Here is a 27,512-nt window from a genome sequence, read left to right on the forward strand (position 1 = left end):
CAGAGATGGCTCAGTGGTTAAGATCATTGGCTGCTCTTCCAGAAAACCAAGGTTTGAATCCCAGCACCCACGTGGCAGCTTAAACTGTCTATAACTCTAGTCTCACGAGATCTGTTACTCTCTTCTAGCCTCCATAGTACTGCATACATGCTACACATTCATCTACATAGGCAAAAACCCATACACATAAAATAAGAATATGTAAAACCTCAAAACTTTTTTCAAAAAGAGAGATTAAGTCAATTCCCAGATGTTCCATGACCAGTGAAGGATGTGACTAAGATTTAAACCAATGCCTCCAATACTGTACCTGCTAAACACTATTGTGTCTATCATAACAGCTATCATTGACTTGAGTGCATCGTTCTTTAAGGTTTATATCTCAGTTTCTCTTTGGAGCATAGATTGTGGTAGGGTTATGTGCCATAATCCTACTATGAGTCATGAATAGTATAAATTGAAATGCATTTAACATGCCTAACCCAATGAACATCATAGTTTAGTCCAGCTGCTCAGAATACTTACATTAGCCTACAGTTGAGCCTATTTTGAAGGGCTGAATAGCTCATATAGTTTAGTGGCCAAAGGACACTGTAGGGTACTAAATCAACCCTTACCTTTCTATTCATATGCATACCTGGATGCTATGGTTTGCTGCCACTACAAAGTATCATAATAGACTATCACTAACCCAGAAGAACTTGGAGTTTCTACTGAATGTGTATTGCTTTTTATACCTTCATAATGTTGAAAAATCACAACTTGAACCATCTCCATAAGGTGGTTGTGATACCAGCTTTAATTTATATATGGAGATACAGAAAAACATACAATTCATAGAGTCAGCCTAACCAACTAGCAAGAACAGAAGGCAGACCATCTGCCCAATAGAAAGGGGAGGAATTCTGGTCAGCAGTATGAAGAGACTGGAGGATGCTGGTCACCACCCAGGGAACAAACATCAAAACTGATCAAAAGTCCAGGGCAGGAATTCCAGGCAACAATGAGGAATCATGCCTAGAGGCAGAGAGTACCAGCAGTCATGAAATTATTTACACCAACTAGTCCAAAAAAGGAGAAGGTGTATCTTAAGGTATCAAAAAAAGACAGTAGTAATACAAGATAGTTTTATCTAAGGATGCATAAAAACAACCTTCAAACTTAATGGCTTAAGTAATAAAACACTGTTTTCTCCGATACTGGGGGAGAACTTTGTGAATGGCTTACCTGGAAAGATCTGGATGTGGGTCTCCTGAGGCAATGATCACATGGCAGTTGGGCAGGCACTATAGTCTGAGACTACTGCTCCCTCTTCACAGCTCGCTCACTAGCCTGTTGCTGTTTGTTATTCCTGATCACATGTACCTCCTTCATAGAGCTGCAAAGCCATTTTCCCAACGTGGCACCAGCTTTCTCCAGAGTAGATGATCTGACAGAAGGGAAACCTTTTATGGTTACACACTCTCAGTTTTTACTTTATCACTTAGAAGTGAGCCATTGCATGCAACAGAAACTGAGAGAAGAATTTCAAGGAACTCCTGAATACTGTTTAAATCCACCCCTGTTAGGGCCATGGTGACTGCTGGAGAAAGGAACCCCCTCTTCAGAGCCGTTTCTCACACAGTAGTGAGTGGTACATGGCTCCCCTCAGAATGGACCAAAGGGAGGTGTGTCCATCCAAGTGTACAGTATAAAATGAGGGCCACAGAACACTGTGTGGCACACACTGAGGGACACATTTCAAAGGGCTGCAGAAAGATAAAATGGATGCACCTGTGGTTTTTAGTGTGGCTCCCACAGCTCAAAGATGTGAGTACTCTTTGAAAATGGGTCCTAGGGTTGACTGACTCCTGTGGACTGCTGAGCTGATAGGTAGTGCCTGGATTTCAGGGTCACCTGCTTTACCCAAACTTAACAGCTGCACTGATTAAATATAAAATGCGCAGCCAGTGCCCTGCTGCCTGATGCCTCTGATTGTGAAGCCATGTGCCACTCACTTTCCTCATTTCAGTCTCTCAGTCCCCATGCCTCTTTTTCTCTGACACAAAGGTTGCTTCCCACTTCTCAGCAGTACTGCTTTTCCCCAGCAGTCACAGATGCCAGATTCCTTAGAGAATTTCAATACACCTTTCATTTCTATCTCACCAAAGTACAACCCCATCTGGCTCCTTGCTGGTGACTCCCCCAGTCTCCTAAATGGCCGTTCTAGATGGCTCTATTGGAAACAGTGTGCTTAGTTGTCTGAAGGATTCCAAAGCCAGATAAGCCAGTAACAAAAATGCCCAGCAGCAAAAGCAACAGCTTCCTCTATAAATTTAAAATGAGACAGTTCTGTGTTTTCCTTCCTAATATGTGCTGGCTTATAAAGGAACTTCAGATCTAGACATGAATGAATGGTGGGACACATTTGGCCAAGACATCTCACATCTCAGAACCTTAGTTTTCTGGATAAAGTAAAGACAAAACATTACTCCATGGGATCTTGTCCTCATGGAGCATGGCATGCTGACATGGTCAATGAATGTTCATTTTCTTCTGGTCTAAATTAAAACCATGTTGCTATTAGGAGAAGATATCCCAAACTCTGCTGTTTGTTTGGGATATGTTGATACACAAATCACTAGAAAACAAATTTGGAACTGCAGGCAGCCTCTGATTGATGGCATAAAAACCTAATTTATCCCAACTCTATTCTGTTAGGAAAAGGAATGTCGGGTAACCAAATTGCCATTGCACTATACAAAGCATCAGAAGAGGGACAAGATTGCAATGCATGAGAGAGGATATGACTTTCCTCTTGTAGCCAGCACTCATTTTAGGCCATTGTTCTCCACTGACTTGAATTAGGAAGTATGCTTTCCAACACAGCTGTATTCCAACACGGACTTGGGTGTTAGAGGACGGAACCTTCCAGAAGTTATAGATCTGTATTTTACAGATAAGAAAACTTAGCATATCTTGAATATTTATTAGGAAACATTATCTTGACACATGATCATGTATGTCCTCAGGTCAACATAATGCCATCCCAGGCTGCATTTCCTCCAGAAATTTATGAATTAATGAGCAGTGAATTCAGTTATCTGCCCAAGGTTACAAGCTAGTAGATATAGAAACCAAACTATAGTCCCTATATGTTGATTTCCTGTAAATACTCCTAAATGAAACCATGACATGCCTGAACATGCTTAGAAAAACTACAGCAGCTATCTTAAACCAGCCTGAAAATGGCTGAATTAAGCCCATGCACAGAATACTCATTTAGCAGCCTATGACCAGCACATAAAGGACACTTCCTGCTAATGACTTATATAAAATCTTGCAAAGTCCCACTCCTCAGAGGTGTTCTCTTTCAGAACTAAGGTGTATATTGAGGTATGAACCAGAATTCTATTAAACACCAAGTGCAGTTCTAAATGGTATGCAGTGGGTGAACCAGTAAAGATGTGTTCACTTATTCTTGAGGGACAAGAAAAAAATTCATTACTTCTACACACTGTCGCCAGTGATGACCAGAGAATAGCAAGGTTCTAGAATCCACTTCTAACTAGACTTACTTACCAATCATGAAAACTGATTAAAAGGCCTTTTAGACACTGTGCAAGATTCCTCAATTCAGGCTATGATCTCAAGAATGAAACTCAAAAATAATTTGGGTGTCTGCCTTCTCAATTCTTCCAAGTACATTGCTTTGATTCTCCTGACTTCTCAGGAAAGAAAGTGAACCTCTTACCCCATGGAGTTTATGGCTCTTAATGATTTAACTTCCCCACAAAGTCCCCACTGAGAAGCATCCACAGTCACCCGGTGAATCATGAAAACATCACTATCATACCAACACACATTCCTCTAAAAGCTATTGGAGATAAATTGGTTGTGCAGCCTCTAAAACCTGTCAGAAGGAGAAGTTCATTTGTATTCCTGTTATTTAAGAAGCAGTATTTGTTCTATTTGGAAAACACACAAGAAAGATCAAGAAATATTTGTATATATTCAGACTGTAACTCAAATAGAAAGAGACTGTGGGCATGTTTGTAATAAAAAAAATATTAAATGGATTTTGTAGGCAAGTTAGATCGAAATATGTTTCTCTGAAATACTTGGAAATTATTTCCAAACTTTCAGTTAATCAACAAATAGTTCCATGCCATCACCTTCGTAGATGCCTGGGGGATGTGAAATTAAAACATTCTTTGCATTTTTTGCCAACAGATGGTTGGTTTTCGATTTAAATCAAAAGTGAGTCATTATCCCATATTATGTTTTGATGTTGGTTTACAACTGGAAGTATATAATTGGTAAGATAGAGCAGAGCTAGAAAAGGAATAGATATTTCTAGAAAGCTTGGTAGGAGCTGGGCATTGTGCCTGGTACTTTGCGCATGTAATCTAAACCAGTCCCTCTGAGGTCAGCAGTGTTATTATTTTCTTTTTACAAATTGAGAGGCTCGGGTTTCAACAGGCATAGACAGAACTGAAATTCCTTCCTTGATTTATGTTATTGGGGATGCTCCAGGACTCGGTAGAGCTTCCTCCAAAGAAGAGAGAAATACTGGGGAATTTTACTCAATTTTTTTTTTTCAGATTTATATCCTCTATTGTTCAGCAGACAGCCTCTCCACCAAAATATGGCAACCTATAACTTGCTGCACATAAGATCAAAAGAAAGGGGACTTGGATAATGAAGAAATCAAAATCTGCAGATGTATAGAATTCTCTAAGTACTGCTGGGCCATATTTCACAAGAGAGGCTTGTCACACATCCAAAGGCTGAAGCGCTAGTGAACTCAGGATTCAATAATGAAGGAAAGAGATGTGATGGTCACAGAAAGACAGTGTAATTGCCTCTTATTTTGTGATGTGTTACTTAGCTGAGTTCACAGTGATCTTCATTCCCTTTTCCCCCCACTGGAAATTTTTACTTTTACTAATAGTCTTTTAGTAGATTCAGAAATTAAAGCAAGAGGAGGGAGGGAGATAAGTAGCACAAATGACTATCATACATTGCTTAACCTCCAAAACTCCAGTGTCCTCTACCTCTTGTAGAGCTGCTGTGCCCTCTGTAGCCTGATTGGCATTGAGTCCTCAGGACCTGCCACTGAAAATCAGCACTGTAACTAAAGCATTTCCCTTTGCCAAATGTGCAGTGCAGAGGCACTTTCAGAACAGGGGAAAGTCTTTCTGCTAAGCCTTCTAGCAAAGCGTTAATATTTATTAGTGTGCACTCCCCTCTAGGATGAATGTTTTATGATCAAATATGAGTGGCAACAAATGGAAATTCCAACCACAAGTTGCCCACTCTTCCTGTGCTACTGCTTGTAGGACAGGCTTCCCAATGCAGGCCTCTCCACTCTAGAAGAATCCCACCTCACTGCTCTGGACAGGACAGCAACTGGCCAATGCCCATGAGGTTACTCGAGGCAATAATCAAGGTTATCAACTTTCAAAATCAATAAGGAACAATTAAAATGAAACTGGGCATTGGCATTATATTAATGCTATATTTAAAAACTAGAACACAAATAACAAGACTGAAGACCATTTCAAAAGCTCAGAATCATATACACATTTTAAATTTAAATCAGATCAGTTACCTAACAATTCTGAAGAGATCCATTGCCTTCCCAGGTTTGAACAAAAGCATGCCTGTCTCAGGTTTACATATTCATTCAGTTTATTGAGTACATTTCATCTTCCAGGCACATTGCACTGTAGGTTTTGAATCAGGATCAAGGTCTAAAAAATGATTTACATGAGCTTTTCGCTATTGAAAACTGCCCTCGCTAAATCACTCTGTAATGCCTTTAACACATGACTCAATCTTACTCCATCCAGCACTGCATGCTGAGTTATTACACGCTGGAAGAAGCAAGCACATCTCATCTGTATAATTAATGGGTGCACTGTACAAAGGCACAAAAATAAGAGCCCAGTAACATCTGTTTCTGTCCTGTCAATTTCAGTGGTTTTGTGCAGAAGTCACCATTCTGAGACTGTGCAACAGTGAGCCTATTGAACAGCCTCTTTTCTTCCTGTCCCGTTGAAGCTCTAACCTAGATATTTTAGCCATCATTACCAATACAGTGTATGTCTGATTTGCTCTACGCAGCATGGGGAAAAATCATAAGCTCAGAGTTTTGAATCAGGCCTGGATGCAAATTCTGATTATTTGTCTAAATTTTTGGATAACTTGACTATTTCTTTACTTCCTCATCTACAAAATAAACATAATGTGTCAGGTAGGATAGTGACATGGAATGCAGGTCCTGTTTAAAAAGCAACAGCTTGAGATAGATATGGTTTGTGTTAGCAAAGACTGTTGAAATTGCTCTATTTTACAGAGTGCAATTCATTATGAAATTAAAATAATAATAGGAAAGAAATAGAGGACAGAGATGAATTTTTTAGGCCTGATTCTTTTTCATCTCATGAGATGGTTATTTTATATCAAGCTGTTATGTACTTAAGGAGTGTTATTAAGGATATTATTGATTTTAAATAACAGTTTCTGGTTCATAAGTGAGACTGGACAACAACAAAAACAAACAAAATATCAACAAAAAACTGCCCCTTTCCCAACTTCTGAAACCAATCCCCGTTCTCCAGACTAATGACTTCTACAGTACCTATTAAGCCATGGACATGACAGAGAAGCAAAGAAAGAAATGTTAAATTTAAAAATTATGTTTGCCTCAGTAACAAGATATCAATTTTGAATGAGACAGTCATCAGTGTATAACTCTTTAATACAATGAAGGCACAAACTGTAGATCTGGTAAGAAATGCTTCTTTAAGAATAGTCTTCCTTTGAATGGGATTTTACCATTAATCTTTCTCCTACTCAAAGTAACTCCAGAGGGTGTTAGCTGACCTGACTCTACCAGAGAACCCCTGTGCTTTTTTCAATCTCTCTCATCCTCTGACTCACATCTTCTGTTCTCCTCTCTCTGACTTGGGCTTCCTTTGTTGCCTGTAGGTAGTCCGGCCATACCAGACCATGTCCAACCCCATGAGCAAGCTCACCGTTCTCAACAGCATGCATTCCCACTTCATCCTTGCTGACAATGGGACCACGGGAAAATATGGAGCAGAGGTGAAACTTCGCAGACAACTGGAAAAGCACATTTCGCTCCAGAAGATAAACACAAGTAAGCAAGCCACTCTTTCCCCTACTGTGCCTCTAGAAAATATGCTAAGTCAATAAGCAGCCTGTGCATCAATGATATGGAAATCCAAGGAAGATGTAATGCACCAGCCACTGTTCTCCCTGAGCCAGTGTATTGAGTGAAGGAAGTTATCCAGGGGAACATGAGTAGAAGCATGAGAACATTAACACAATTAATGGGCTCAAGCTCAGTTTTTCACATATCCAAAAGTCAGCCCCATCTGGGATTTAGGAATGCATATAAGCTTACTCTCAAACTTTTCCGACATCCTTTTCACAGTACCCCAGAGAAGAAAGGCACCCCAGAGAAATAGCTGCTATTTATTAAGCCATTTTTTTTTAATAACTAAAAAAGGCAAAACAAATCAGGCTTTGATCTTAGCACAGAGGAGTCTCAAGGGGCTTGGATGGTTTTCTAAACTAAAGCATCCTGGGCAGACATCTTGCTCAAACTCTACCACTGTTTTTATATTTATGCGTGTGTGCATTCACTGTCTCTAGCTACACATGCACTTTGATGTATGTGTGTACTTGTGTATGCCACATGCTATACATCTGATGGCTATGATCATTTGTCCTAAGGACTTGTGAACTTGTTCTGAAGTTGTCATACAAATGTTTGGCTGTAAAAAGAATGGATGCTCCCCTGATCATCTGCTAAGGATCCTATCAGAATAAAATTCTTTTGTTTTCACAAAGTGACATGTGAAGCTTCAGTGACTGGAAAGTTCAGATTGTGTATTTATCTATATCATGGAAGCTTGGATGTAGCTGATGACAATTCCTAAGTTTGTCATTCCAAGAAACACTAGATTCTCTTTGGCTACTTTTCAAAAGTGTGGTGCCATTGTGTGATTCAACTGGTCCAAATCTCATCTCTCCTCTCTGCCTTTGCCCTAAAAGGATTTTGCTTCCTACAGCCACCATCCTTACAGAGCTGGGATGTCGGGTCCTTCTGACCTCCATTTCCCTTCCTAGGCCCTGCTCTCTGTTGTCCTTCCTGCTAACTTAGCCAGACTTCACACTTTCATCCTATTCAGAGTGAGATCTCGAATAATAAATTTGGTTCATCTAAAATAAAAATTATGTTAGGAAACTTCTTTCTTGAATCTGTGTAGCTGTAGCCCAAGGGGAGCCTTTAGGGGGAAGAGCACAGTGAAAACACCAAAAAAAAAATCTTAACTGATTCAGAGTCTGGCAGAGACAAAGCACTGTCATCAGCTAGGTGGTAAGCTTTGCTGAAAATACAAGCACTTCCCCTTCATCTCAGAATTTGAGAGAATGAATGGGGAGATGCTATATAATTAGTACTATTTTAAGTTATTTTAGGTTATAGTGGTACTTTTTTTTCTCTGCTATTGGGTTAGATATGAAAGTTTAATGAGAAATGAGCTAGAAACTGAAATACAGGAGAGCAAGGACACAAGAAATAATTCAAGGTCAGATTGAGTAGAGGACAATGAGAAACACTCTCTAGACCAGCAAAGCCCATCCCAGTACAGGTCACAGTAGCTCCTGAACCAGCCATGCAATCATTGATACAGCAGAGCTGGATGTGTGCTTAGATGAGGTAGATTCCCAGCTGAGAATATGCAAGCCAAACTTAGACCAGCCAGGGCTATTAGTTGAGCCTTGTGCTTGACAGCTGGCAATAGGGTGACTTTTGTCCATTCCAGAGAGGACCCCTTTTGGTATATGATTTATGTGCCTTGAAGGATGCATTTTGAAGTGCTGAATGCACAACTTCCAGGAAAAGGGGGGACTGAGCAAGGGGCAGGCAGGAACGATCCTGAACCATCACCTCATGCCAGTGAGCAACAGAGCCCAGATACCTGAGGATGAAGGGTGACCATGGCAGATGGTTAGGGACAGTAGGGAAGAACCAACAAGAGGCAGTCTTTAGAGTTCTGGGACAACTCATCGGGTACCTATCATATTTTATTTGTGGAGATACTGGACTGTTGCTTTACTATCAAAGAAGGCAGCAGTTTGGGTTCATATTCGTAAGTGGGAACCCACACCAAGGATGTGCATATAGGGGAGGAGCATGTACCCAATTGCTGAAGGGCTTATCTTATTGATGGATTTTGAGGTATCATAGAAACCCACAGCCTCCCACTCTGCTAGTATGAGAAGTAGTGGATTACAGAAGCCCAATAGACCCCCAAAGTCACAGGAAGCTAAGAAGAGATATATCCATGAGCTGCAGTAAATGTCGTGAGTTAGAACCTACCATTCTGGCATTAAACTCATTGGCATTTACCTGGTATTGTCCCTGGACCCCCTTGGTCTCTAAAAAACCTGGGATAAGAAGTCACTAGATGAGTGAGTGATTCCTAAGTTAGAAAGTAGACTTCACTTTTTACTGTGTTCAGACCCAAAGGGGCAAGAAAATCACAAGTTTCTCGGGTAAGAGATGTGACCTAGGCCCCCTGAGAGGGTTCCATTCACTTAGCAGCATGTAAAATTGCCCATGACAACCACAGAAGCCCCAAGAATGGAACTGGGAAGGGGCACAAGGCAGACCTGGTCATAAAACGCATCAGCCTATGAGTATCAACTTTTGTGATCACCCTGCTCCGTGTTTGAAATAACCATTCTACCTTCTTCTCTGAGCATCCTTTTTGCTTTGTATCATAATTAGCAATTAGTGATTCATCCCTTTAATAATTAAGTTTTATTCTACAAGCTCTAAAAATTCCACTTATGTTTGCATTTCCTGCTTCAAAATGAAAATTACAAAGAACTCAATTGCCTGAAAATTAGACATTCTATAGCAGCAATCCTGCCCACCAGCTCTTATACCCATGGTGGTTCTAGGACTATCAGGACACACTCAACACTCTCCTAATAGAATACCAAGCCTCATCAATTAGAGAGAAGTTTCAAAGCAGTAACCTATCCACAAGCCTGTTTACCTACACAAATGGCATCAACTTCTAGAGAACACATCTGTTAAGCATAAAGTATATCCTGTTCAGGAGACCCATAAGCCCTTTCTCATCACCATGCCAATTATTAGTAACAAAAGCACTGAATTTCTTTACATTTAACATGAACTCTGACATCCATTACCCCATCCACATTCTTCTCTACCAGTCAGTAGAAAAGCATTGTCAAGGATTATTGAGGGCTCTGTTTATAAAAGTGAATTCTTTTAGACATGAGAAGTCGCCTACTTTAGAATACTCAACCATCTGCAATTTTTTAAGCCGCAAACTTAACCTACTAAGGACAATGACAATTATCCTTTTAGTAAATAAATATCTACTGAACTCTTAGTATGCACCTACTGTTAAGATCTGGAAAAGCAGAAATAATTCATTGAGCTTAAGTCAAAGACAAAGAGGGTAAAATGAAAACCATTGAATATGTGTTATCTGATAGTAATCAGTGTGGAGGGTCATTTATATTAGTCAGGTGTGGCCTGTAAAAGGAATGACATTGGAGCAGGGACTTGAATGAAGAGAGGGACAGCTGTAGAAGGAGCATTCTGGGTAACATGCAGAAACAGAATCTCATGGCCTTCCATGAAGACACGAAAAGCTTAGTGAAAGCTCAGATTTAACTACAAGGAATTTAGATCTAAGAACTTAAAAGATGATCACCACTATGCTTGAAGCCAGCACTCCACTGTCATGTAGAGATTAGATTGGGATGATGGACAAGATTAAAAGCCAGAGATGCATTTCGGAGGATCTCACAGTAATGTAGGACAGACACCGTGTTTTTTGAGTATGTGGATGAAAGCCTGGTCAGATGCAGGATATAAAACATAGATGGGCTGCTCTAGAACAGAGTATCTAAGTGTCCTCATGGTATGATTCAGGATAAAGTTCCAAACATATGCAAACTTAGAGCACGTTTTGATAGCATGAGTATCCCTCTGACTGTCAATAACTCATACTATGTATTACCTGCATTTACCAACTCAAAGCCATTCTTGTTTCCTTAGTACACAGCTCACCTGTTGGATCCTCCAGACAATGGGGAAGGAAGTCCAGACAGCACACAAGCCCAGCCAGAAATATCTCAGTACCAAAATACTTCTATCTATTGGCCATTCATGGGCTGGAGCTTAATAGTAACATAATGGTAAATAGTAATCTAGAAATCCTTAAAAATTCACTTCCTTCATGAAAAAAAATAAAGATTAAGAATGACAGTATGAGGGTACCAAAATAGAGAGGGAAAGAACTCATTCTGGTTTGCTGTAGAGCCGTGAGGCAATTCTTGGTTAACGCTTCTCACCACATGTCTTGAAATGACTGGAAGAGGCATTTGAAAGCCCTACCACAGAAAAATTACTAATGTCGGAAGACATGGAAATCCTTATTACTCCACTTTGATTACTACATTGAGTACTTGTGTTGGCTGACAGCCATGCACTCCACAAAGACAAATACTCTTAGTAAACTACATTAGTTCCTTGTCCATTGCTTGAACTATTTGGCCACAACTACAGCCATAGATATGCTCAAGATGTATTGCATACATGTATAAAATTTTCAAAGAATAAATAGAACTTAAAGTATATTATTTTGCTGTTAAAAAATGTATCTTAAAAGTTGGGCAGTCCTCTCTTCTGATGCCAAATTCTACCCTCAGCTTACAAAAAAAAAAAAAAAAAAAAAAAAAAAAAATTGATGTTGCAGTTCTCAGTAACAAAGGTTAGAAAATTCCCAGAAGCTATAACTTTCTTTTAAGAGTCTGAAAGAAGGAATATTACTTTGGGGAGAAGAGGAAATCTTTGCCAATTGCAAGTGTTATGAACAGCAATGGCAGGTAGATACAGGAAAGCAGATTATCATATTCCTAGAACTTTAGGACTTTAGGCAATTTGCCCAAAGTGATGTTTGTGAATCTGTGAGCCCAGGATGATAGTTCACATAGTTGTAATTAAATGGCTAAACACATAAAAGAACTGTACCATGTAGCAGTTCAAACCTTTGGTCCCCTTCTGGCCCTCTCAGTAGGAACCACAGACCGTGCTTATATAGCCTCACTGCCTTAGTCATGACCCTGAGCCTCTGCTCAGCAGCTTGTCAGAGCCAGGGTGGTCATTAGAATATCTTTACTACTTCCATCCTGGCTCTCCTGCTCAAGAGTCTACCTTCCCCTTCAGTTATAGAGAGGGTCCAAAGGGAGAAAAGAGGCCAAAAATTATATCCTGGCATGTATCATCTAGTATCTATTAACACTAATTATTAAGTGGTAATTGATAGAATGTCTTGGTCTCTGCAGTAATAACGAGAAATATCTATTTTTCCCTGAATAGTTGAAAACCCAGTGTTACTATAGCCTGAGTCTACAGTATAGAAAAAGAGAAGGCTGAAGCTGAGTGCCTGTGTAGGAAAGATCGTGAATGTCAGTTAGGCTGACAAGTATTCTGCCTGTGTCAGGGCAAGAACTTGGGCTGATGCAAATTGACCCAGAATATATAAAACCTCAGATTTTCTTACAAATTTTACAAAAGGATATTGTAAGAAAAAAACCAAATTCAAGGTGTCTTTGGGATCCATTCGATTAAAGGTGGTGGTGGCTTACCACTTTAGATTTTTAGATTTCACCAAATGGTAATTTTACTTGGCTTGGACACATCATTATATTGTGCACATCAATCTAGAACATCTTTATGAAACTAGAATTCCCTGGCTTTTCCTCTCTGATTAAATGAGAACTCTCCATCAGGCTAAATCCAATCTAAGGGATTCTCTCATGGCAGCCCACTGAAGGCACACATGCTTTGAGGTTTAGTTAATAGAGGTGTCACCAGGTGCATTGAGGTTTCCACACTGCCAGGTTGCTAGAAAGATAATTTGATGCTGTTCTCCCTGGAATAACATCTGACATTTAACTATGGCCTTGCCTGATGAGGCCAGAGCACTTTTCTCTAAAGGAGCAAATTGAAATGAGTTTGACATTTATTTTTTAAAGTAAACAAGGAACAGAAATGATTGTAGAATTCCTAAAATATGATCAAATGATTTAGGAATTTTGAAACCTCTAGGGGAGATTTTTTTTTTATAAAGTTCTTGTTGCAATACACCTATTTATATATAACTTTGTACTTATTCACACAAACTATAAAAATAATGGTAATGAAAGGGGTGTGTCCCAGTAGGATGGAATGGTATCTGTAATACATCCCAGCTTTGGGGGGAGAGCATTTCTCCTTTCCACTGAGATGAGTCTTATAAACACACTGGCCCACAAGGTAAGGCAAAGCTTTGTAAAAAGCCAGTTGGTTAAAAGAGATTAAGGGAAGTCCAGTTGGTTAAAGTTAAAATTAAATTGGATTTGGAGTTTGCTATGTGCCTATGAGGTACACACCAATTTAAAGCAATTTATGACAGTAAGGTTTTTATAATTAGAAGTAAACACTCATGACTGTGTCATTTATATCCTGATCCCTTTACTACCGTACTTGGAGACCACTCTGAAAGATAGCCTTTGCATAATTTTCATTTATGGTGGTACAGCCTCCCCTAATAGGCACTTAAAATGAGAGAGGGAATCTGAAGTTGTCCCAATCTCTGGTATTTAATTAATGACAAGGAAGAGGAGCAAGAATACTAGCATTCTACAGTATGTAAGACAACTTCCTATGAATTCCTGGTTCCCAGCCAATGGCATCCCTTAGGATGTTTGAATACATGTAAAAGAAACATGTATTGCTATTTGAAAACATATAGAAGAAACATCACTTAGGAACAGTGCTGAGTTTAAAAATATTTAACAATCTTTAAGGACTTTGATACCCTTAAATCCCTAATGCAAGATGGATGTTTATAGGAAATCCTCTGTACTATCTAACTTCATTAGTATTGAGAATGAAGCCTATTCTCTCCTAGAGATGACCAATGGCATCTCTGTATTAGAACCCTTGATGCATCTGGAGTCAGGGAATGAACCCAAGTTGACCACTGTGTCATTGTGGCTGTATAAAAGCTGCTTTTTATTTGAAGAGACACACTGATTTGCCCAACAGGCAGAACCAGCCCATGATGTAAATCAAATCAGAATTTCCAATTCAGCAGCACCCGCTCCTAAACCACTGCTTTGGATGTTTCAGGCCCGGTGATTCTGGTGCTCCAGGCTGGGAGCTCTCCTGTCACAGCCTTTGACATCCAGAGAAATCCCATAGTATACAGTTGTCAGCTAACATGAGGATGAGACAAAACCCAGAAAGGCAATTGCTTTACCTCTGAGGCCCTGGCAAGCTCACTCTTTGGATGACATTGCCCAGAGACCATTCTAATAAATCAGGGTTCAACCAGAATAGATATCAGATGTGAACACACAAAAACACCAATTGTTATCTAGAATTACTTAGAATTATTCTAGAAGTTAGAGGCAGGGAAGCAATGTAAATCTTCAGCAAATGAGTAATTCATGAAGCAAGCACTGTGAGGCAATTTATCTAAAAAATTTACATTGTATATCTAGAAACTAGCATATATATTTCTTATCCCTAGACTATAGCAGATTATATATATATATATGTATATGTATATATGTATATATGTATATGTATATATATATGTGTATATGTATATATATATATACATATTCATATTTTCTATTATTAAACTATGGAGCCAATTCTCCCCAAAAGGTTGACATCAATCAAAGAACCTCTTGAATTCATCAATACACTTATCAACATCACTAACACTGATGGGCAGCAGTGCTAAGTAGTAGTCACCACTTGGATGTGAAGGATGTTTAGTAACCTTCCAAGCTACACTGTTGTAAGGAATGTGAAAACTCTGGATGTCTGAATTTTTTTCCTAATACTCTGAAGAATGACATTGGAATTTTGATGAAATCTGCATGAAATCTGTAGATGACTTTTTGTAATATAGCATTATTTTCATTATGTTAATTGATTATGTTACAGATGTTGCCATCATCTGCATCTTCTTTAGATTCTGTTTTTCAATGTCTTGAATAAACCTTGGATAGGTTTATTCCTAGAAACTTTTTTACTATTATGAATGAGATAGAACTCAGAGTTCACTGTTAGTATATATGAGAGCTACTGTTTGTTTTGTTTGCATTGATTTTGTATCTTGCAGCATTACTGTTTATTAGTTCTAAGAGTTTTGCGGTAGGGTATGCAGACTCTTAAGTATAAAACTGTGTTGTCTACAAATAGGAATAGTTTGACTTCTTCCTTCCCTAGCGTTATCACCTTAATGTCTTTCTGTCTTATTTCTCTAGCTGAGAGTTGAAGTACTGTATTGAATAAGAGAGGTTTGAATAGACATCCTTGTTCCATAACCAATTTTAGAAGAAAGTTCTTACCACTCTTTTCCCATTTGGTATAATGTTAGCTATATGTTTGTTGGACATAGCCTTTATTTTTTAAGTTATGTTAAATTTATTCCTAATATCTCCAGGACTTTTATCACGAAAGCTTGTTAGGCTTTATCAAGTGCCTTTCTGCATCCAGCAAAATGATTTTTTTCCTTAATTTTATTTATATAGTCCACTATTATGTATTGATTTGCATATGGTGGGCCACTTCTCTATCTATGGGGTAAAGTTCACTTGATCATGATATATGATTTTCTTATAAGTACTCTTGATTTGTGTTGGGAATTTCTGCATCTATTTCAATGGAAAGACTGCTCTGTAATTTGTTTTTCTTTTGTCTTTATCTGTTTTTGATATCAAAATAAGTAGCTTCAGAGAAAGAATTTGGTAGTGTCCCTTCCCATCTATTCTGTGGAACAATTGAGAAGTGTTGGTATTATATCTTCCTTACAAATTTGATGAAATTCAGCAGTGAATTCGTCTATTTTATTCTACTCCTGGGCATATACCCCAGGGGATCCATACCCTATCACAGAGGTACTTGTACATTCATATTTCTTCCTGCCCTATTCCTAAAAGCAAGATCAGAAGCAGCCTAGATGTCCATCAACAGAGGAATAGACAATGGCCATTTGGTTTGTATGCACAGTGAAATTTATTAATGTGCAAAGAAAAATGAAATTTGCAGAAAATAGATGGCTCTGAAGAGTATTGTATCAAGTAAGGTGATGGAAGCTCAGGAAGAGACCGCATGGTCGCTCATGTTTTTATCCAAGTTTGTAATGCACACATGTAATATCTAAATGAAGAGGAGACCAAAAGAATGTTAAAGGGTGCTAAGGAATGGGGACAGGGCAAAAAAGATACATGTGACATGGAAGAAAGAAAAAAGCACTTGCTCTTTCCTGCCTCACCTTTGAGCTTTTAGTATCATGTGGTGGAAATCATATTGAGACTAAGCCATCCTATGACAACTAGACTACACCTCAACCCTGATTTAGCCTCATAAGCTAACTAATCCAACAGAAGATCCTCTTAGTTTCAGAATAATCACCTGTACTGTGCATGAATGTGTGGTTACACATTAGGTAACATTTTTTTTTTTTTTTTTTTTTTTTTTTTTTTTTTTTGGTTTTTCGAGGCAGGGTTTCTCTGTGTAGCTTTGCACCTTTTCCTGGAACTCACTTGGTAGTCCAGGCTGGCCTCGAACTCACAGAGATCCGCCTGGCTCTGACTCCCCAGTCTTGGGATTAAAGGCATACGCCACCACGCAAGCTAACATTTTAAATAACAAAATAGTAAAAATCTGAAGACAGATGCTGTGCTTCTATACCATCTTATTCCTAATGGGGGCAACTCAAAGATGAATCCCAGAAAGCAATTCTCATGTAACAACACATGGCTATAGTCCTGGCAACAGGCAGGAGAAGACCAGAAATGCCTTGGCCCTCTGTGAGAAGGAAAAGAGAATTATGTTGGGGAAGGAGAGAAGCCCGTTCTTTGACTCAGTGGGAGGAATCTTTGAGGAAACTGAAGAGAAGATGAAGAGGTGTGCCAACACTTTATGTCAGTTACCCAGGCTTGCTTTCTTACACTTGAATAATTCTGAAGTGATAACTAATCATTGTATAGGATAAAGCTACTGGGAGATAAGGTGCTGATGAAGCCATCAGAGGACTAATAAACATATAAATGGATATGTCTGCTAATGACAATTACAAAAAAATCTATGGCTATAATTAATCTTCATGACTAGTTCCTGGGTTCTTTGTTTTAGAGATCATATACATGTCATTATCAATTCAACCCTAATTTTTCCTTTGATTTTTAACTTGTATTTTCAGTCAAACTTAAGTGTTAGATCTATATGTAGATGCAGTTTCTGTTCAAGTTTAGTGAGTGAGCAAATTCAGGGTGTGTGTGTTGCCTTATACATTTAATGAAGCCACAGCAAGAACTTGAAAAATAAACTTCCTCTTTTCTCTCTTGTAGTCCATTGTTTACAACAATGTCTTTGTTCCACTTCTGGCTGTGTATCCTTTCCCACTATCATTTTATAAAAATAGCTTGAGTATTCCTTATCTAAAACGCCTGTGTTATAGATTTCAGAAAATTGGGGCTATCAAATTTTCAGATTAGGGATGTTTGATCGATACCAAAAATTGTAAGTATTGTGACTTTCACACTCACACAAGATAGTTTTCTACAGAAAACAAATGCTTAGAAATCCCACTAGAAAAAAAATAATTTCAAAAGCCAAATAAAGGACATATTCACAACTATGACAAAGAGCCAATTTTCATAATATGCAAAGTATTTGTAAATCAAAAGGAAAAATGTGTAAAACTCTATTGAAAATTGATCAAAACATATCCATAGGTAGGTCATGGGGAAGAAAACAAAGATTTAAATCATTCAACAAATGAAACAGTTTTATCGATCAAATTGACAAAATAAAAGGTCAAGATAATCTAATGTCAATAAATACCACATAAATAAGAAAGGATAACATCTTTGTTATGTGTGTAAATGTGAAAACCCTATTTAGCAGATACTCTGCCATTCCTTTTAAGTGTATAAATCCTTTGAGTCTACAAGTTTACTACTAGGAATTTATTCTGTATATACTTAACTATTATATTGCTCATAGTAACAAAACAAATAACCATTACACAATAGTTCAAAAAATTATAGAGACATGTAGTGAAATCCTAAAATTATTATAGATAATGAAATAGTTCTATTTGGGCTTGTATAGGAAGCTATCTAGAGGTATCTTTTAAGATAACTAAAGTTATCTTTTTAAGTCAAAAGTCTATTCTATAATGTAATTGTTTGCTTACTATAATCACATTTTGAAATTTTATACTCCTATGCTTATACAATATGTCTAAATATTCTAGGATACTTAGGATCCTAGATAAATAGTACTTACAGTGAACCAGGTGGGAAACAAAAGACAGGAATTGATACCTCCACTTTTTGATGTTTGTCTAAGTCAAGGTTTTTAATACTAAGATGAAAAACCATGACCAGAGCAACTTGGAGAAGAAAGTGTTTATTTGGCTTAAGTTTCCATATCACTTGAAGGAAGTCAGGTCAGGAACTCAAACAGGGCAGGAACCTGGAGACAGGAGCTGTTGCAGAAGCCACAGAAGGGTGCTGCTTACTGGCTTGCTCCTCATGGTTTGCCTGCTTTCTTTCTCTTCTTTTCTTTTCTTTCTTTTTTTTTTTTTTTTGTTTGTTTGTTTTTTGAGACAAGGTTCCTCTGTGTAGTCCTGGATCTTGATCTGTAGAACAGGCTGGCCTCGAACTCACAGAGATCCACCTGGCTCTGCCTCTGAGTGCTGGGATTAAAGGCATGTGCCACTACTAACCAGCTCAGCCTGCCTTCTTATAGAACCCATGATCACCAGCCCAGGAATGGCACCACCCACAATGGGTTGGGCTCACCTCCATCAATTATTAATTAAGAAAATGCCCTCCAGCTGGATCTCATGGAGGCATTTCCTCTGTTGAGTTTTCTTCCTTTCAGATGACTCTAACTTGTGTCTAGTTAGCGTGTGTGTGTGTGTGTGTGTGTGTGTGTGCATGTTTTAAAATAGGTGTTACCTATAAGGTGTGCAAAGTCGACTTATAAGGCACATCCATCATAAAACCATCTCACATAGTTCCCCATTTCCTCCCTATGATGCATTGCCATAACCTACTCATTTGGCAAAATTCCTTACTACAGCACACCACAGTCTACTGTAGTTCTCATGTTGTGTGTCATTTTTAAATTGTTCTTTCAATTGTTGTATCCTTTATCTCTCCTCTCCTGGTTCTCCTACCCTAGCTCTAGGGTGACCCCCATCATACCTGACCAGGAAAGGTGAACCTGCATCATTACATTCAAAATACCTCTTCCCTGATCCATGCAGTCTTGGCTTTGCCTTAGGAGTGAAGAATCAGCAAATGGTCCACTCAGGACACTTAAGGGAAGAGAGGCTGGTGACAGACATACAAACAATAGTTTCAAGTCACATATGAAAGTTACACAAAAATCATGGGCCAGTGCAACAAATTTCATGCTTGTATTTAGTAATAACTAAAATCAGAGCACAAGTCATACTCCTACTTTGGAGTTGGCAGATGACAACATGGCCTAAACATATTCCCAGTACTAAACTATAAATAGATGTCCTATTACAGAGGGGAGACTGGAAACACTCTACATCTGTGTCTCTACCAAGAGGAAAATACAACTAGTCATTTCTCTGTCATCACACTCCTGAGCACCCCAAAAGTCTAGCTCCCTCTCTCCCCATTAAGTTGCAGCCCATTTGACAAATGTTTCATGTTGAATATTATCCATATGCTCACCATAGCAGAGTGTCTCCAATATACCCTTAACCTCAGTATAATTTTAAGACATTTCCCATGCAGGCAAAATGTATATTGAATTTCTTCACTTTTTTTAAAACGTGGCAAAACCTACTGTCACTTTAAAGTAAACAGTGATTGCACCGTTCCATTTTCCAATGACAATGCTTCTTTGGGGCTTTTTTCTTCACAAATTTGCCTGAGTGCCCACACTACATTGTAGGGCTGCAAGGTACAGCAAGCATAGCTTTGTGCTTGAAGAACTTAGTCTTTCAAAGAAGTCAACAAAACCTTGTGTTCACCGAGTGCTACTCTAAATCGTTTACAAGGACTAGCTGACTTAATCCCAACAACAGCCATTCTTCATTGGTTCCTTAGTAAGCCAACTGAAGTGCAGAGGCCAAGGACTGGACCACAGATCAGAGCATTACTGAGTGGCAGACCCCAGAAGTCTGTGTCTGAGCCCACACCTGTACCAGCCCGCTCTAAAGGGCTGGCTGTGTGTGCAGAGGCGGTGCTATAGAGCAGCAAGAGCTCCGTGCCCTTTGTGATACAGAGTGGCAATTCCAGACAAAACCATTTCTGGATAGAATATTCATGGGAATGCCTGTCGAGCAAGATTTGACAGGCACAATGGGGGCAGCATACTTACATGCCATGCAGGCAAACACTTTCAATAGGCAGAAATTTAGTGCAGTACCTAGAGTTGGAAACTGTTTAAGTTTTATCTATGGCACAGAGAAATTTTCTGGAGCACACATGGAGGAGAGCATGTGAACTCAAGTTAGTTCATAAAAGTGGTTAAACTCATAAGGAGAGGCATGTATGTTTCATTCCTTCTTTTACTAACAGAGAGTCTTAGGGAGAAACTAAAGGAGAATATAGAAAAATAACATAAACAGTACCGTGCGCACACACACACACACACACACACACACACACACACACACACACACACACACAATCGGTAGGCCTCATCTAGCTAACTGCTTTCATTCTCTAGATAGAAAAGCCACTTAGAGAAAACCAAAGGTTCTACCTGAATTCACAGCAAATTGACTTGATGGAGCTTCTACCTGAACCCAAACTACACACAGCCTGTCATTCCCTGCTCAGCAGCATGTCACTATCTTAGTTTGAGGGATGGTTCTCTGTTTGGCACAATGCCCAAGGAATTTAGAGGGGGAAAAACTCTCTATGCACCTCAGCAACATATATCAACACAGTGCTTATGGAGTCAATCTTGTTTCGGTACAAAATCTTTAGTCCTTTATCCCTCCATCTTCTCACTCATCATCTCTCGGCTGTGTCCTGGGCGTCATTAAGGAAATAGCAAGACAACCAGGGATGCAATCAAGGTAAAACATTCTGGTTTTTAACTATTCTACCCCTCTTTGCCTTGACGTTTAGCACAGCATCCTTTGAGATTTTTCTTCATGAGGCATTCACATATCTAGGGAAAGAATAAACTGAAAATACCAGCACATGGTTCACTCTAGGAACAATGTAACAAAGCCAGATTTATTTAATTTTAATATATATTTATGTACTGCTCAGTTCCATCCACAATACTTACACTAAATACCTGTGGTGGGGGTATATGGTTTCCATCTATTAGAAGCTTTGCTTATAGTATTTGATGGCCACACACAATTGTAAGTTGAATTTGCATCCTCAGAAGCATACTAATTATGGATACTCTGGGAAATGTAACATTGTTAATTTTGGATTGTTACCTTATAAACAGTAGAGAATCTAAAGAAAACAACCCACCTCCTGAGTTTCAAGGGATACTGCTTTGTGGTTTTCTCGGTGTGTTCACTGTTCTAACAATACAGTTTTATCAGAGGTGGACCTAAAGAATGGCTCAGTGGTGACCCATGAAAAGAGGCACAGTGCCTCTGATCAACCATCCATCCCTGCCCAGTCCATGGTCCCAGCAACTGCCACAAACTGGGGCTTCTCTAGAAGTCTAGATCAATCCTAAAGAGCTGTGGTCTGGAATTCCCTTATATGCTGATCTAGGGTAAGGGCATCAGGAAGACAAATACAGACTTGCTACCTTAGGCCTGGATTTGATAGCAGATGCTGTTTGAGCCACCTAGCCAAAGGCTGGCTAACTTAGCCAGTGAGCAACTCACCACACAGGATCTTAACCATTGAATATCATTCCCAGGTGGGAGGCAGAAAAGCCAGCTTGGTGGGAAACCTGACATATGAAATGACTGTGATACCTTTTAAAGACAGAAAGAAGCCGGTCAGTGGTGGCTCTCACACCTTTAATCCAAGCACTTGGGAGGCAGAGGCAGGTGGATCTCTGCGAGTTCGAGGCCAGCCTGATCTACAAAGTGAGTTCCAGGAAAGGCGCAAAGCTACACAGAGAAACCCTGTCTCAACAAACAAACAAACAAAAAAGACAGAAAGAGGGGGAATTGGGGAGGCAGACACCCCACCCCCACACACCCCCAGCCAGTGAGAGAGGAAAAAAGCAGAATGAGAATCCTCAGTAAGTAACATTGTTCCTGCTTAGTAACAAATCAAGTAGATTAGCATGTGACCAGCTAATGTAGCTAATTGTTTGACAATGGAATGTTTCTCAAAAAAAAAAAAAAAAATCATAGAAATGTTTCTAAAAGGAAGAAACAAGACAGAGGCATGAATCTGCTTCTTGTCCTGTCCTGGAAGACACAGAACTGAAAGAGTATAATTATCAGTTTATCTGATACACCAGCACCCAACACTTCCTGGTTTCACCAACGCTAAGCCCTGGAACAAATATGTAATATGAATGTATCTTAATCCCTTCACCTCCCGTACCTATCCTAGACTAGAATAGGACAAAATATGCTTCCTCTAGCAGACGCATGTTGACCTTATGAATCTGCTTGTGTTTGGTTTTAGGAAGTTTGTATGATACTTCACACAGCTCTGCATGTGTGGCGTGAGTTGCACGCACACAGACTTCCACAAATCAGGTGGTCCATCTGCTTTAATGAAATGTGTATCCAACCATTGGGTTGTAGAAATTTCAAAGCTTTTGTTTTTTGACAGGATGCCTGCCGTTTTTCTCTCTTGACTCCCGCTTGTTTTACTCATTTTGGGGTACTTGCCAATTAGACCCAATTGGTAAGTATAATTAACAAGAACCTTGAATTTCCTCTTAAACCCCAGGCAAGAAAATTAACCATAGAAACTATCATTTCTTTTTAAAAATTTCTAACCATGTCACTCTCCTGACTGCTACTCATCTCTTCTAAGACATCCATCCTCACCAGAGCTTAATGATCCCTTTTTACTTGTCATCCTGAAGATGCCATCTAGAACAGCTTAGCAGCATTCTGAGATACAACTAAAAGGAAGGAAGCATTTACTCAAGTCTCAGATATGATGCAAGACATTGCCATATATACTGTCTCTTTTAATACTTGACAAATCTATCCAAGGTAGAAATCACATGGCTCTTTATAGTTATAAAATGCTATCTCAGACAGATTATACCTTTAATCTTATATCCAACTACTTGGGCACCTGGGTATATACCTAGGCTGCTGTGATTCTCAAACCTTTATGCCCCCTTCTATCCACATGTAGAGCATTAGTTCACTTAAGAAGAGACTCCATAAAAGTCAGCTACCTTTGAAAGCTTGAGAGTGTTGTTTCATTCCACACCTAGTTGAAGACTCACTCTGTTCAGGACTCAGTTAATCGTTGCTTTGAATGAGTCACCAATAAGGATTCAGGTGGGGAGAGAGGGCTGGTCAGTGGCTAAGATGCTGGAGAAACAGAATGGGCAGGCAAATGAAAGAGTGACAAGGAAAGGGCAGATGGAGGCAAGCGGAGGAGCTCCTGACCGTGTACATGGCTACTACCGTCCTTCTTCATGTGACTCGTGGACTTCCCTTTGTCATCCTATGCCTGAGAATATATGAAGGAGGCTGGGAAGGCAAAGGGACGTTCAATTGTCATCACTGGCATCTTTTTTGATCATTGCACCATCATCAAATGCATTAGGATAACCATAACATGAAATTTCCCATCACTGAGCCCATAACCTTCCCAAGATGGGGAGTAACAGCTCCATACATAATAGAACCTTACCCAGGGAAGTCAAGAAATGAGAAAGAGTGAATTAGACTCTCACATATTATCCACCCCAAGTTCAAACTAACTGGTAAAAGAGACTAAGCTTCCTCTGAGCAGGTAGCATATATATCAAGACCATCCTAGTGCCTTCTGTAGATGCTCTGGTCTGTTCAGACCAATCACACAGGCTTTCTTCTGTCTCAACCAAAGGCCAAGACTGAGTATAGTTATAAGTACCAAGTCATGGGCAGTTACTGGGGACTGTGATGACTATGACGTTTTTCAAATGTTCTCAGTGGCCTGGGTTATTCAAAATTTCCTCTGCCTTTTAGAGGACTTTCTATCTAAAGGATAATTGGTGGTGGGGTGACAATATTCTCAACCGACTTCTCTCTATTTGGCAAAATGAGTTGGCACAAGTTGGTTGGGTAAAACATTGACCATCCTTGTTAATTAAAAGTCACTTTGAAAATCAAAACAATGAAGTCAAAACAACTTTGGAGAATAGAAGAAATTTTAAGGAAAATGGTTTCTTGGTGTTTGCCTGTCTTGTTCATCTGACCCTTTTCCAATAAAAATAAGATCCTTCTCTTTTTGAGAAAAGGAACTTTTTCACTTTGGAATTACTTGTTCAGGGATAGGACAGTTCTTTTAAACAAGTTTTACCAGGTAATCTGCCCAGTGTTCAAATGGGATCCCCTCGGCACTTTTCCATGGAGTGAGGAATGGTAAGAAATCTTTGCAGATTAGAAAAACTTAGGTTGGAAATAATTGACATTTTTGTTCTCAAGATCAGTCAAATTTACTTCTGCTGGCCAGTTAAAGTAGATTCTTTTTGTGATAACAGGACCCTTCTTATTTCATTGCTAAGTGAAAGACTCTCCATATTATTCCTGTTTCTCTCCTCACTTCTTTTTCCCACAACGCCACAGGGACATTCTAATCCACTCATTCCGAGATGCTTACAGTTTCCTTGAAATAATATACCCCATTCAGTATGTTTTGTCTCTTTTTGATACCTACTGGGAATTAGCCCTCTCCTATTACTAATGGCAACATTCTTTTAATCTCTCAGCCTATGAATCTACCTTCCATCCAAGTACTCCCCTTCCTTGATGAATCTTGTAGGTCCACATTTCTTACATCTTCCACAACCCCACTTTACTCTCTCAAACTCTGTGGTAGCACCTCTTGGTCATTAGTGCTTCTGTGTCCATTTCCCTCCTCAGCTGTCTGTCACCTGCAAACTCTGAGACTGTAGGAAACAGAACCTGTGTCTTAAGCATTTTTATCATCCTAAGAACTGAACTCAGTCCCTGGCACATGCAAATGGGTGTCTGGTAGATCACTGTGGTACATGGAAAAGCTTAGTCTTCCTAGCCTCGTTTTTAGCTTTGGTTCCCAGCCTGATGTGACATGCAGTTGGAGGGCTTAGACAATGTTGTCCAGAAAGGAAAAGACAAATGAGGCGGTAACATGATGGAGAGACTCAAGAAAGAAAACTGAATGGGAAAGTGTATACACAAAGACCTCCATGAGCACCATGACTGGCACAGAACATTCAGTTTGGCAAATTTGAGTGTGTTCCAATTCTGTGACAATTATTGTTAAACCATTTCTAACTAATGCATTTATAAGGTTAAAAAAAATTTGCATTAGCCAATGCCATCATGGCTTTGGTATTTCTATTTACACAGAAAAAGAAATATCTATTGATTTCTCCCCACTGATCCAAAGCAATAGTCACCCATGTCTTTTCAGTCTAGATTAGGATCAATTCATTTGGTAGCAATGCAAAGCTAACTATAAAGTTAGGCAAACAGAAAATAGATGGGAAAGCTTGTGCTGACTGGTGCTTTTCTGCCGTAATCATCAACTCACAGTTAGATATATTTAGAGAAGAGATGGTATCTCATTCCCTAGGGGTCTCAAAGGAACGTGGATTGAAACTCTCATTTGCTGAAGATGGTTAGAACTGAAGAATTCAGCACAGACTCTCCAAAGTCCCTTTTGAGGGTTGTTAAAAATTTGTTTGATCCCTATACCACATTGTTTGGAACATTTCAAGCTCTTGAAATGAAAGAATCTAAAAAGCAAAATGTAATCCATATAGTTCTGAAGAATAAAATAAGGGTCTGGGTGTCACTAATGAAGTTATTTTAACAATTAAAAAAAAAATGTTTGAACCTTAAACTCTCAGCTCATTAACCCCTAAAAAAAAAAAAAAAAAAGTGAGGAAAATAAGAGATTTCATGCCTTAATAATAATTAGCCAAACAGGCAAGGAGCCGACTCCCCCCCCCCCCTCTTTTGGCATCCATGGCTGAAATAAAACAGCACTTCTCTCTCACTGAACAGGCTGTCCCTGTTCCACACTGGAGGCCAGATTTCCAAACTCAGCAGAGGTCTACATGCCACAGCCCAGCAGGCAAACACTCGAGTCCTTAAACACAGGCAGCAGAATCTGCAACCATAACAAGCCTTGGCATCCCTGGGTCCACATGGGGATCTGTGGGCAATTCCTGCTACAAAGAAGCAGTTGGGGGGGGGGGGGGACTAGGTGTGCCTGTGCCAGAACAGGGGAGGGTGAGGATTGAAGAGTCAGCTTTCCTGGTCATCAAACAAATCGAAGCTGAGCCCTGCCTCATTAGCAGCCTTTCTTCCACCCAGAGGGAGAACACAGGAAGTGGGCACCGTCTGTACTGCACATTAGTATTTGTTATGAAATCCTGGAGGAGGCTAGGGAGCAAGCAGCAACTGAAGACAGCATGCCTGCATGAAAAGTTCCCTGCACCCCCATTTGCCAGCCTCAGAACTAGGCCTGTTGAGACACAACCACATTTGTTTTGCCCTGTTGATTTGTGTGTTCCCATTAGTCAAATACTAAGAACTGTTGCAGTATGAATTGACGTTCATAAACTTAGATACATTGGAAATGACACATGGTAACATTTTCCTTAATTCAAATAAATTTCAACATCCTCTTCATATATTTTTTGTTAAGTTCAAACTTGCCTTCAATATTAGTCTCCTCATCACCCCCAACCCTGTACTATTTAGGTTTTTTTTTCACTGTAAGAAGCATTTGAGCTGGACACAGCAGCACACCTGTATATCTTGGAAAGCCGTGATGGCAAGATCTCGGGTCTGAGAACAGCCTGAGCTAAAGAGCATGATCCCATTTCAGAAACACAACAAAATTGAGAAAATCAACTTAAAATTGAATTAATTTTGAATACATAGTTCCTGGATGATTAGCTGTATTGCTTTGGGCCCCATGATGAAGTGGTACATTATTGTAGGAGTCATGATCAAGCAAAACGGCTCGTGGCTAGGAAGTAGGAGAAAGATAAGGCTCCCACAATCCCTTTCAAGGGCAAGACTGCAAAAATCCAAGGAGCTCCTTTTTTTTTTATACTTTTTATTATTTCCCCATGTCCTAGTTAGTGCCATTCTGGAGACTTTAATCCATGCACTTGGGGAAATCACAGCTGGAGCACTCCCACATGCTTCCCAACTTTCACTCTCTCCTGCTTGCAGACAACTTAGGAAATTGAGGAGGGGCTCTCAATTCCCTCA

The 27,512-nt window shown here is 39.4% G+C and overlaps 1 protein-coding gene across 43 annotated transcripts in view; it reads left to right on the forward strand.

Moving 5' to 3' along the window:
* Positions 1–27,512, forward strand: part of Trpm3 (transient receptor potential cation channel subfamily M member 3) — an 819,880-nt gene that overhangs the window by 581,346 nt on the left and 211,022 nt on the right. For 24 of the 43 annotated variants that reach the window (XM_036207600.1, XM_036207631.1, XM_036207795.1 and 21 more), the window contains exon 6: positions 6,976–7,147. In XM_036207600.1, coding sequence (XP_036063493.1) covers positions 6,976–7,147 — 172 coding nt within the window. Of the gene's footprint in view, positions 1–6,975; positions 7,148–22,902; positions 22,978–27,512 lie in introns of all 43 variants that reach the window. The other 19 variants (XM_036207853.1, XM_036207537.1, XM_036207556.1 and 16 more) reach the window with 1 other exon arrangement.

The sequence above is a fragment of the Onychomys torridus genome, chromosome 1, assembly GCF_903995425.1.
Source record: "Onychomys torridus chromosome 1, mOncTor1.1, whole genome shotgun sequence".
Taxonomy (NCBI): Eukaryota; Metazoa; Chordata; class Mammalia; order Rodentia; family Cricetidae; genus Onychomys; species Onychomys torridus.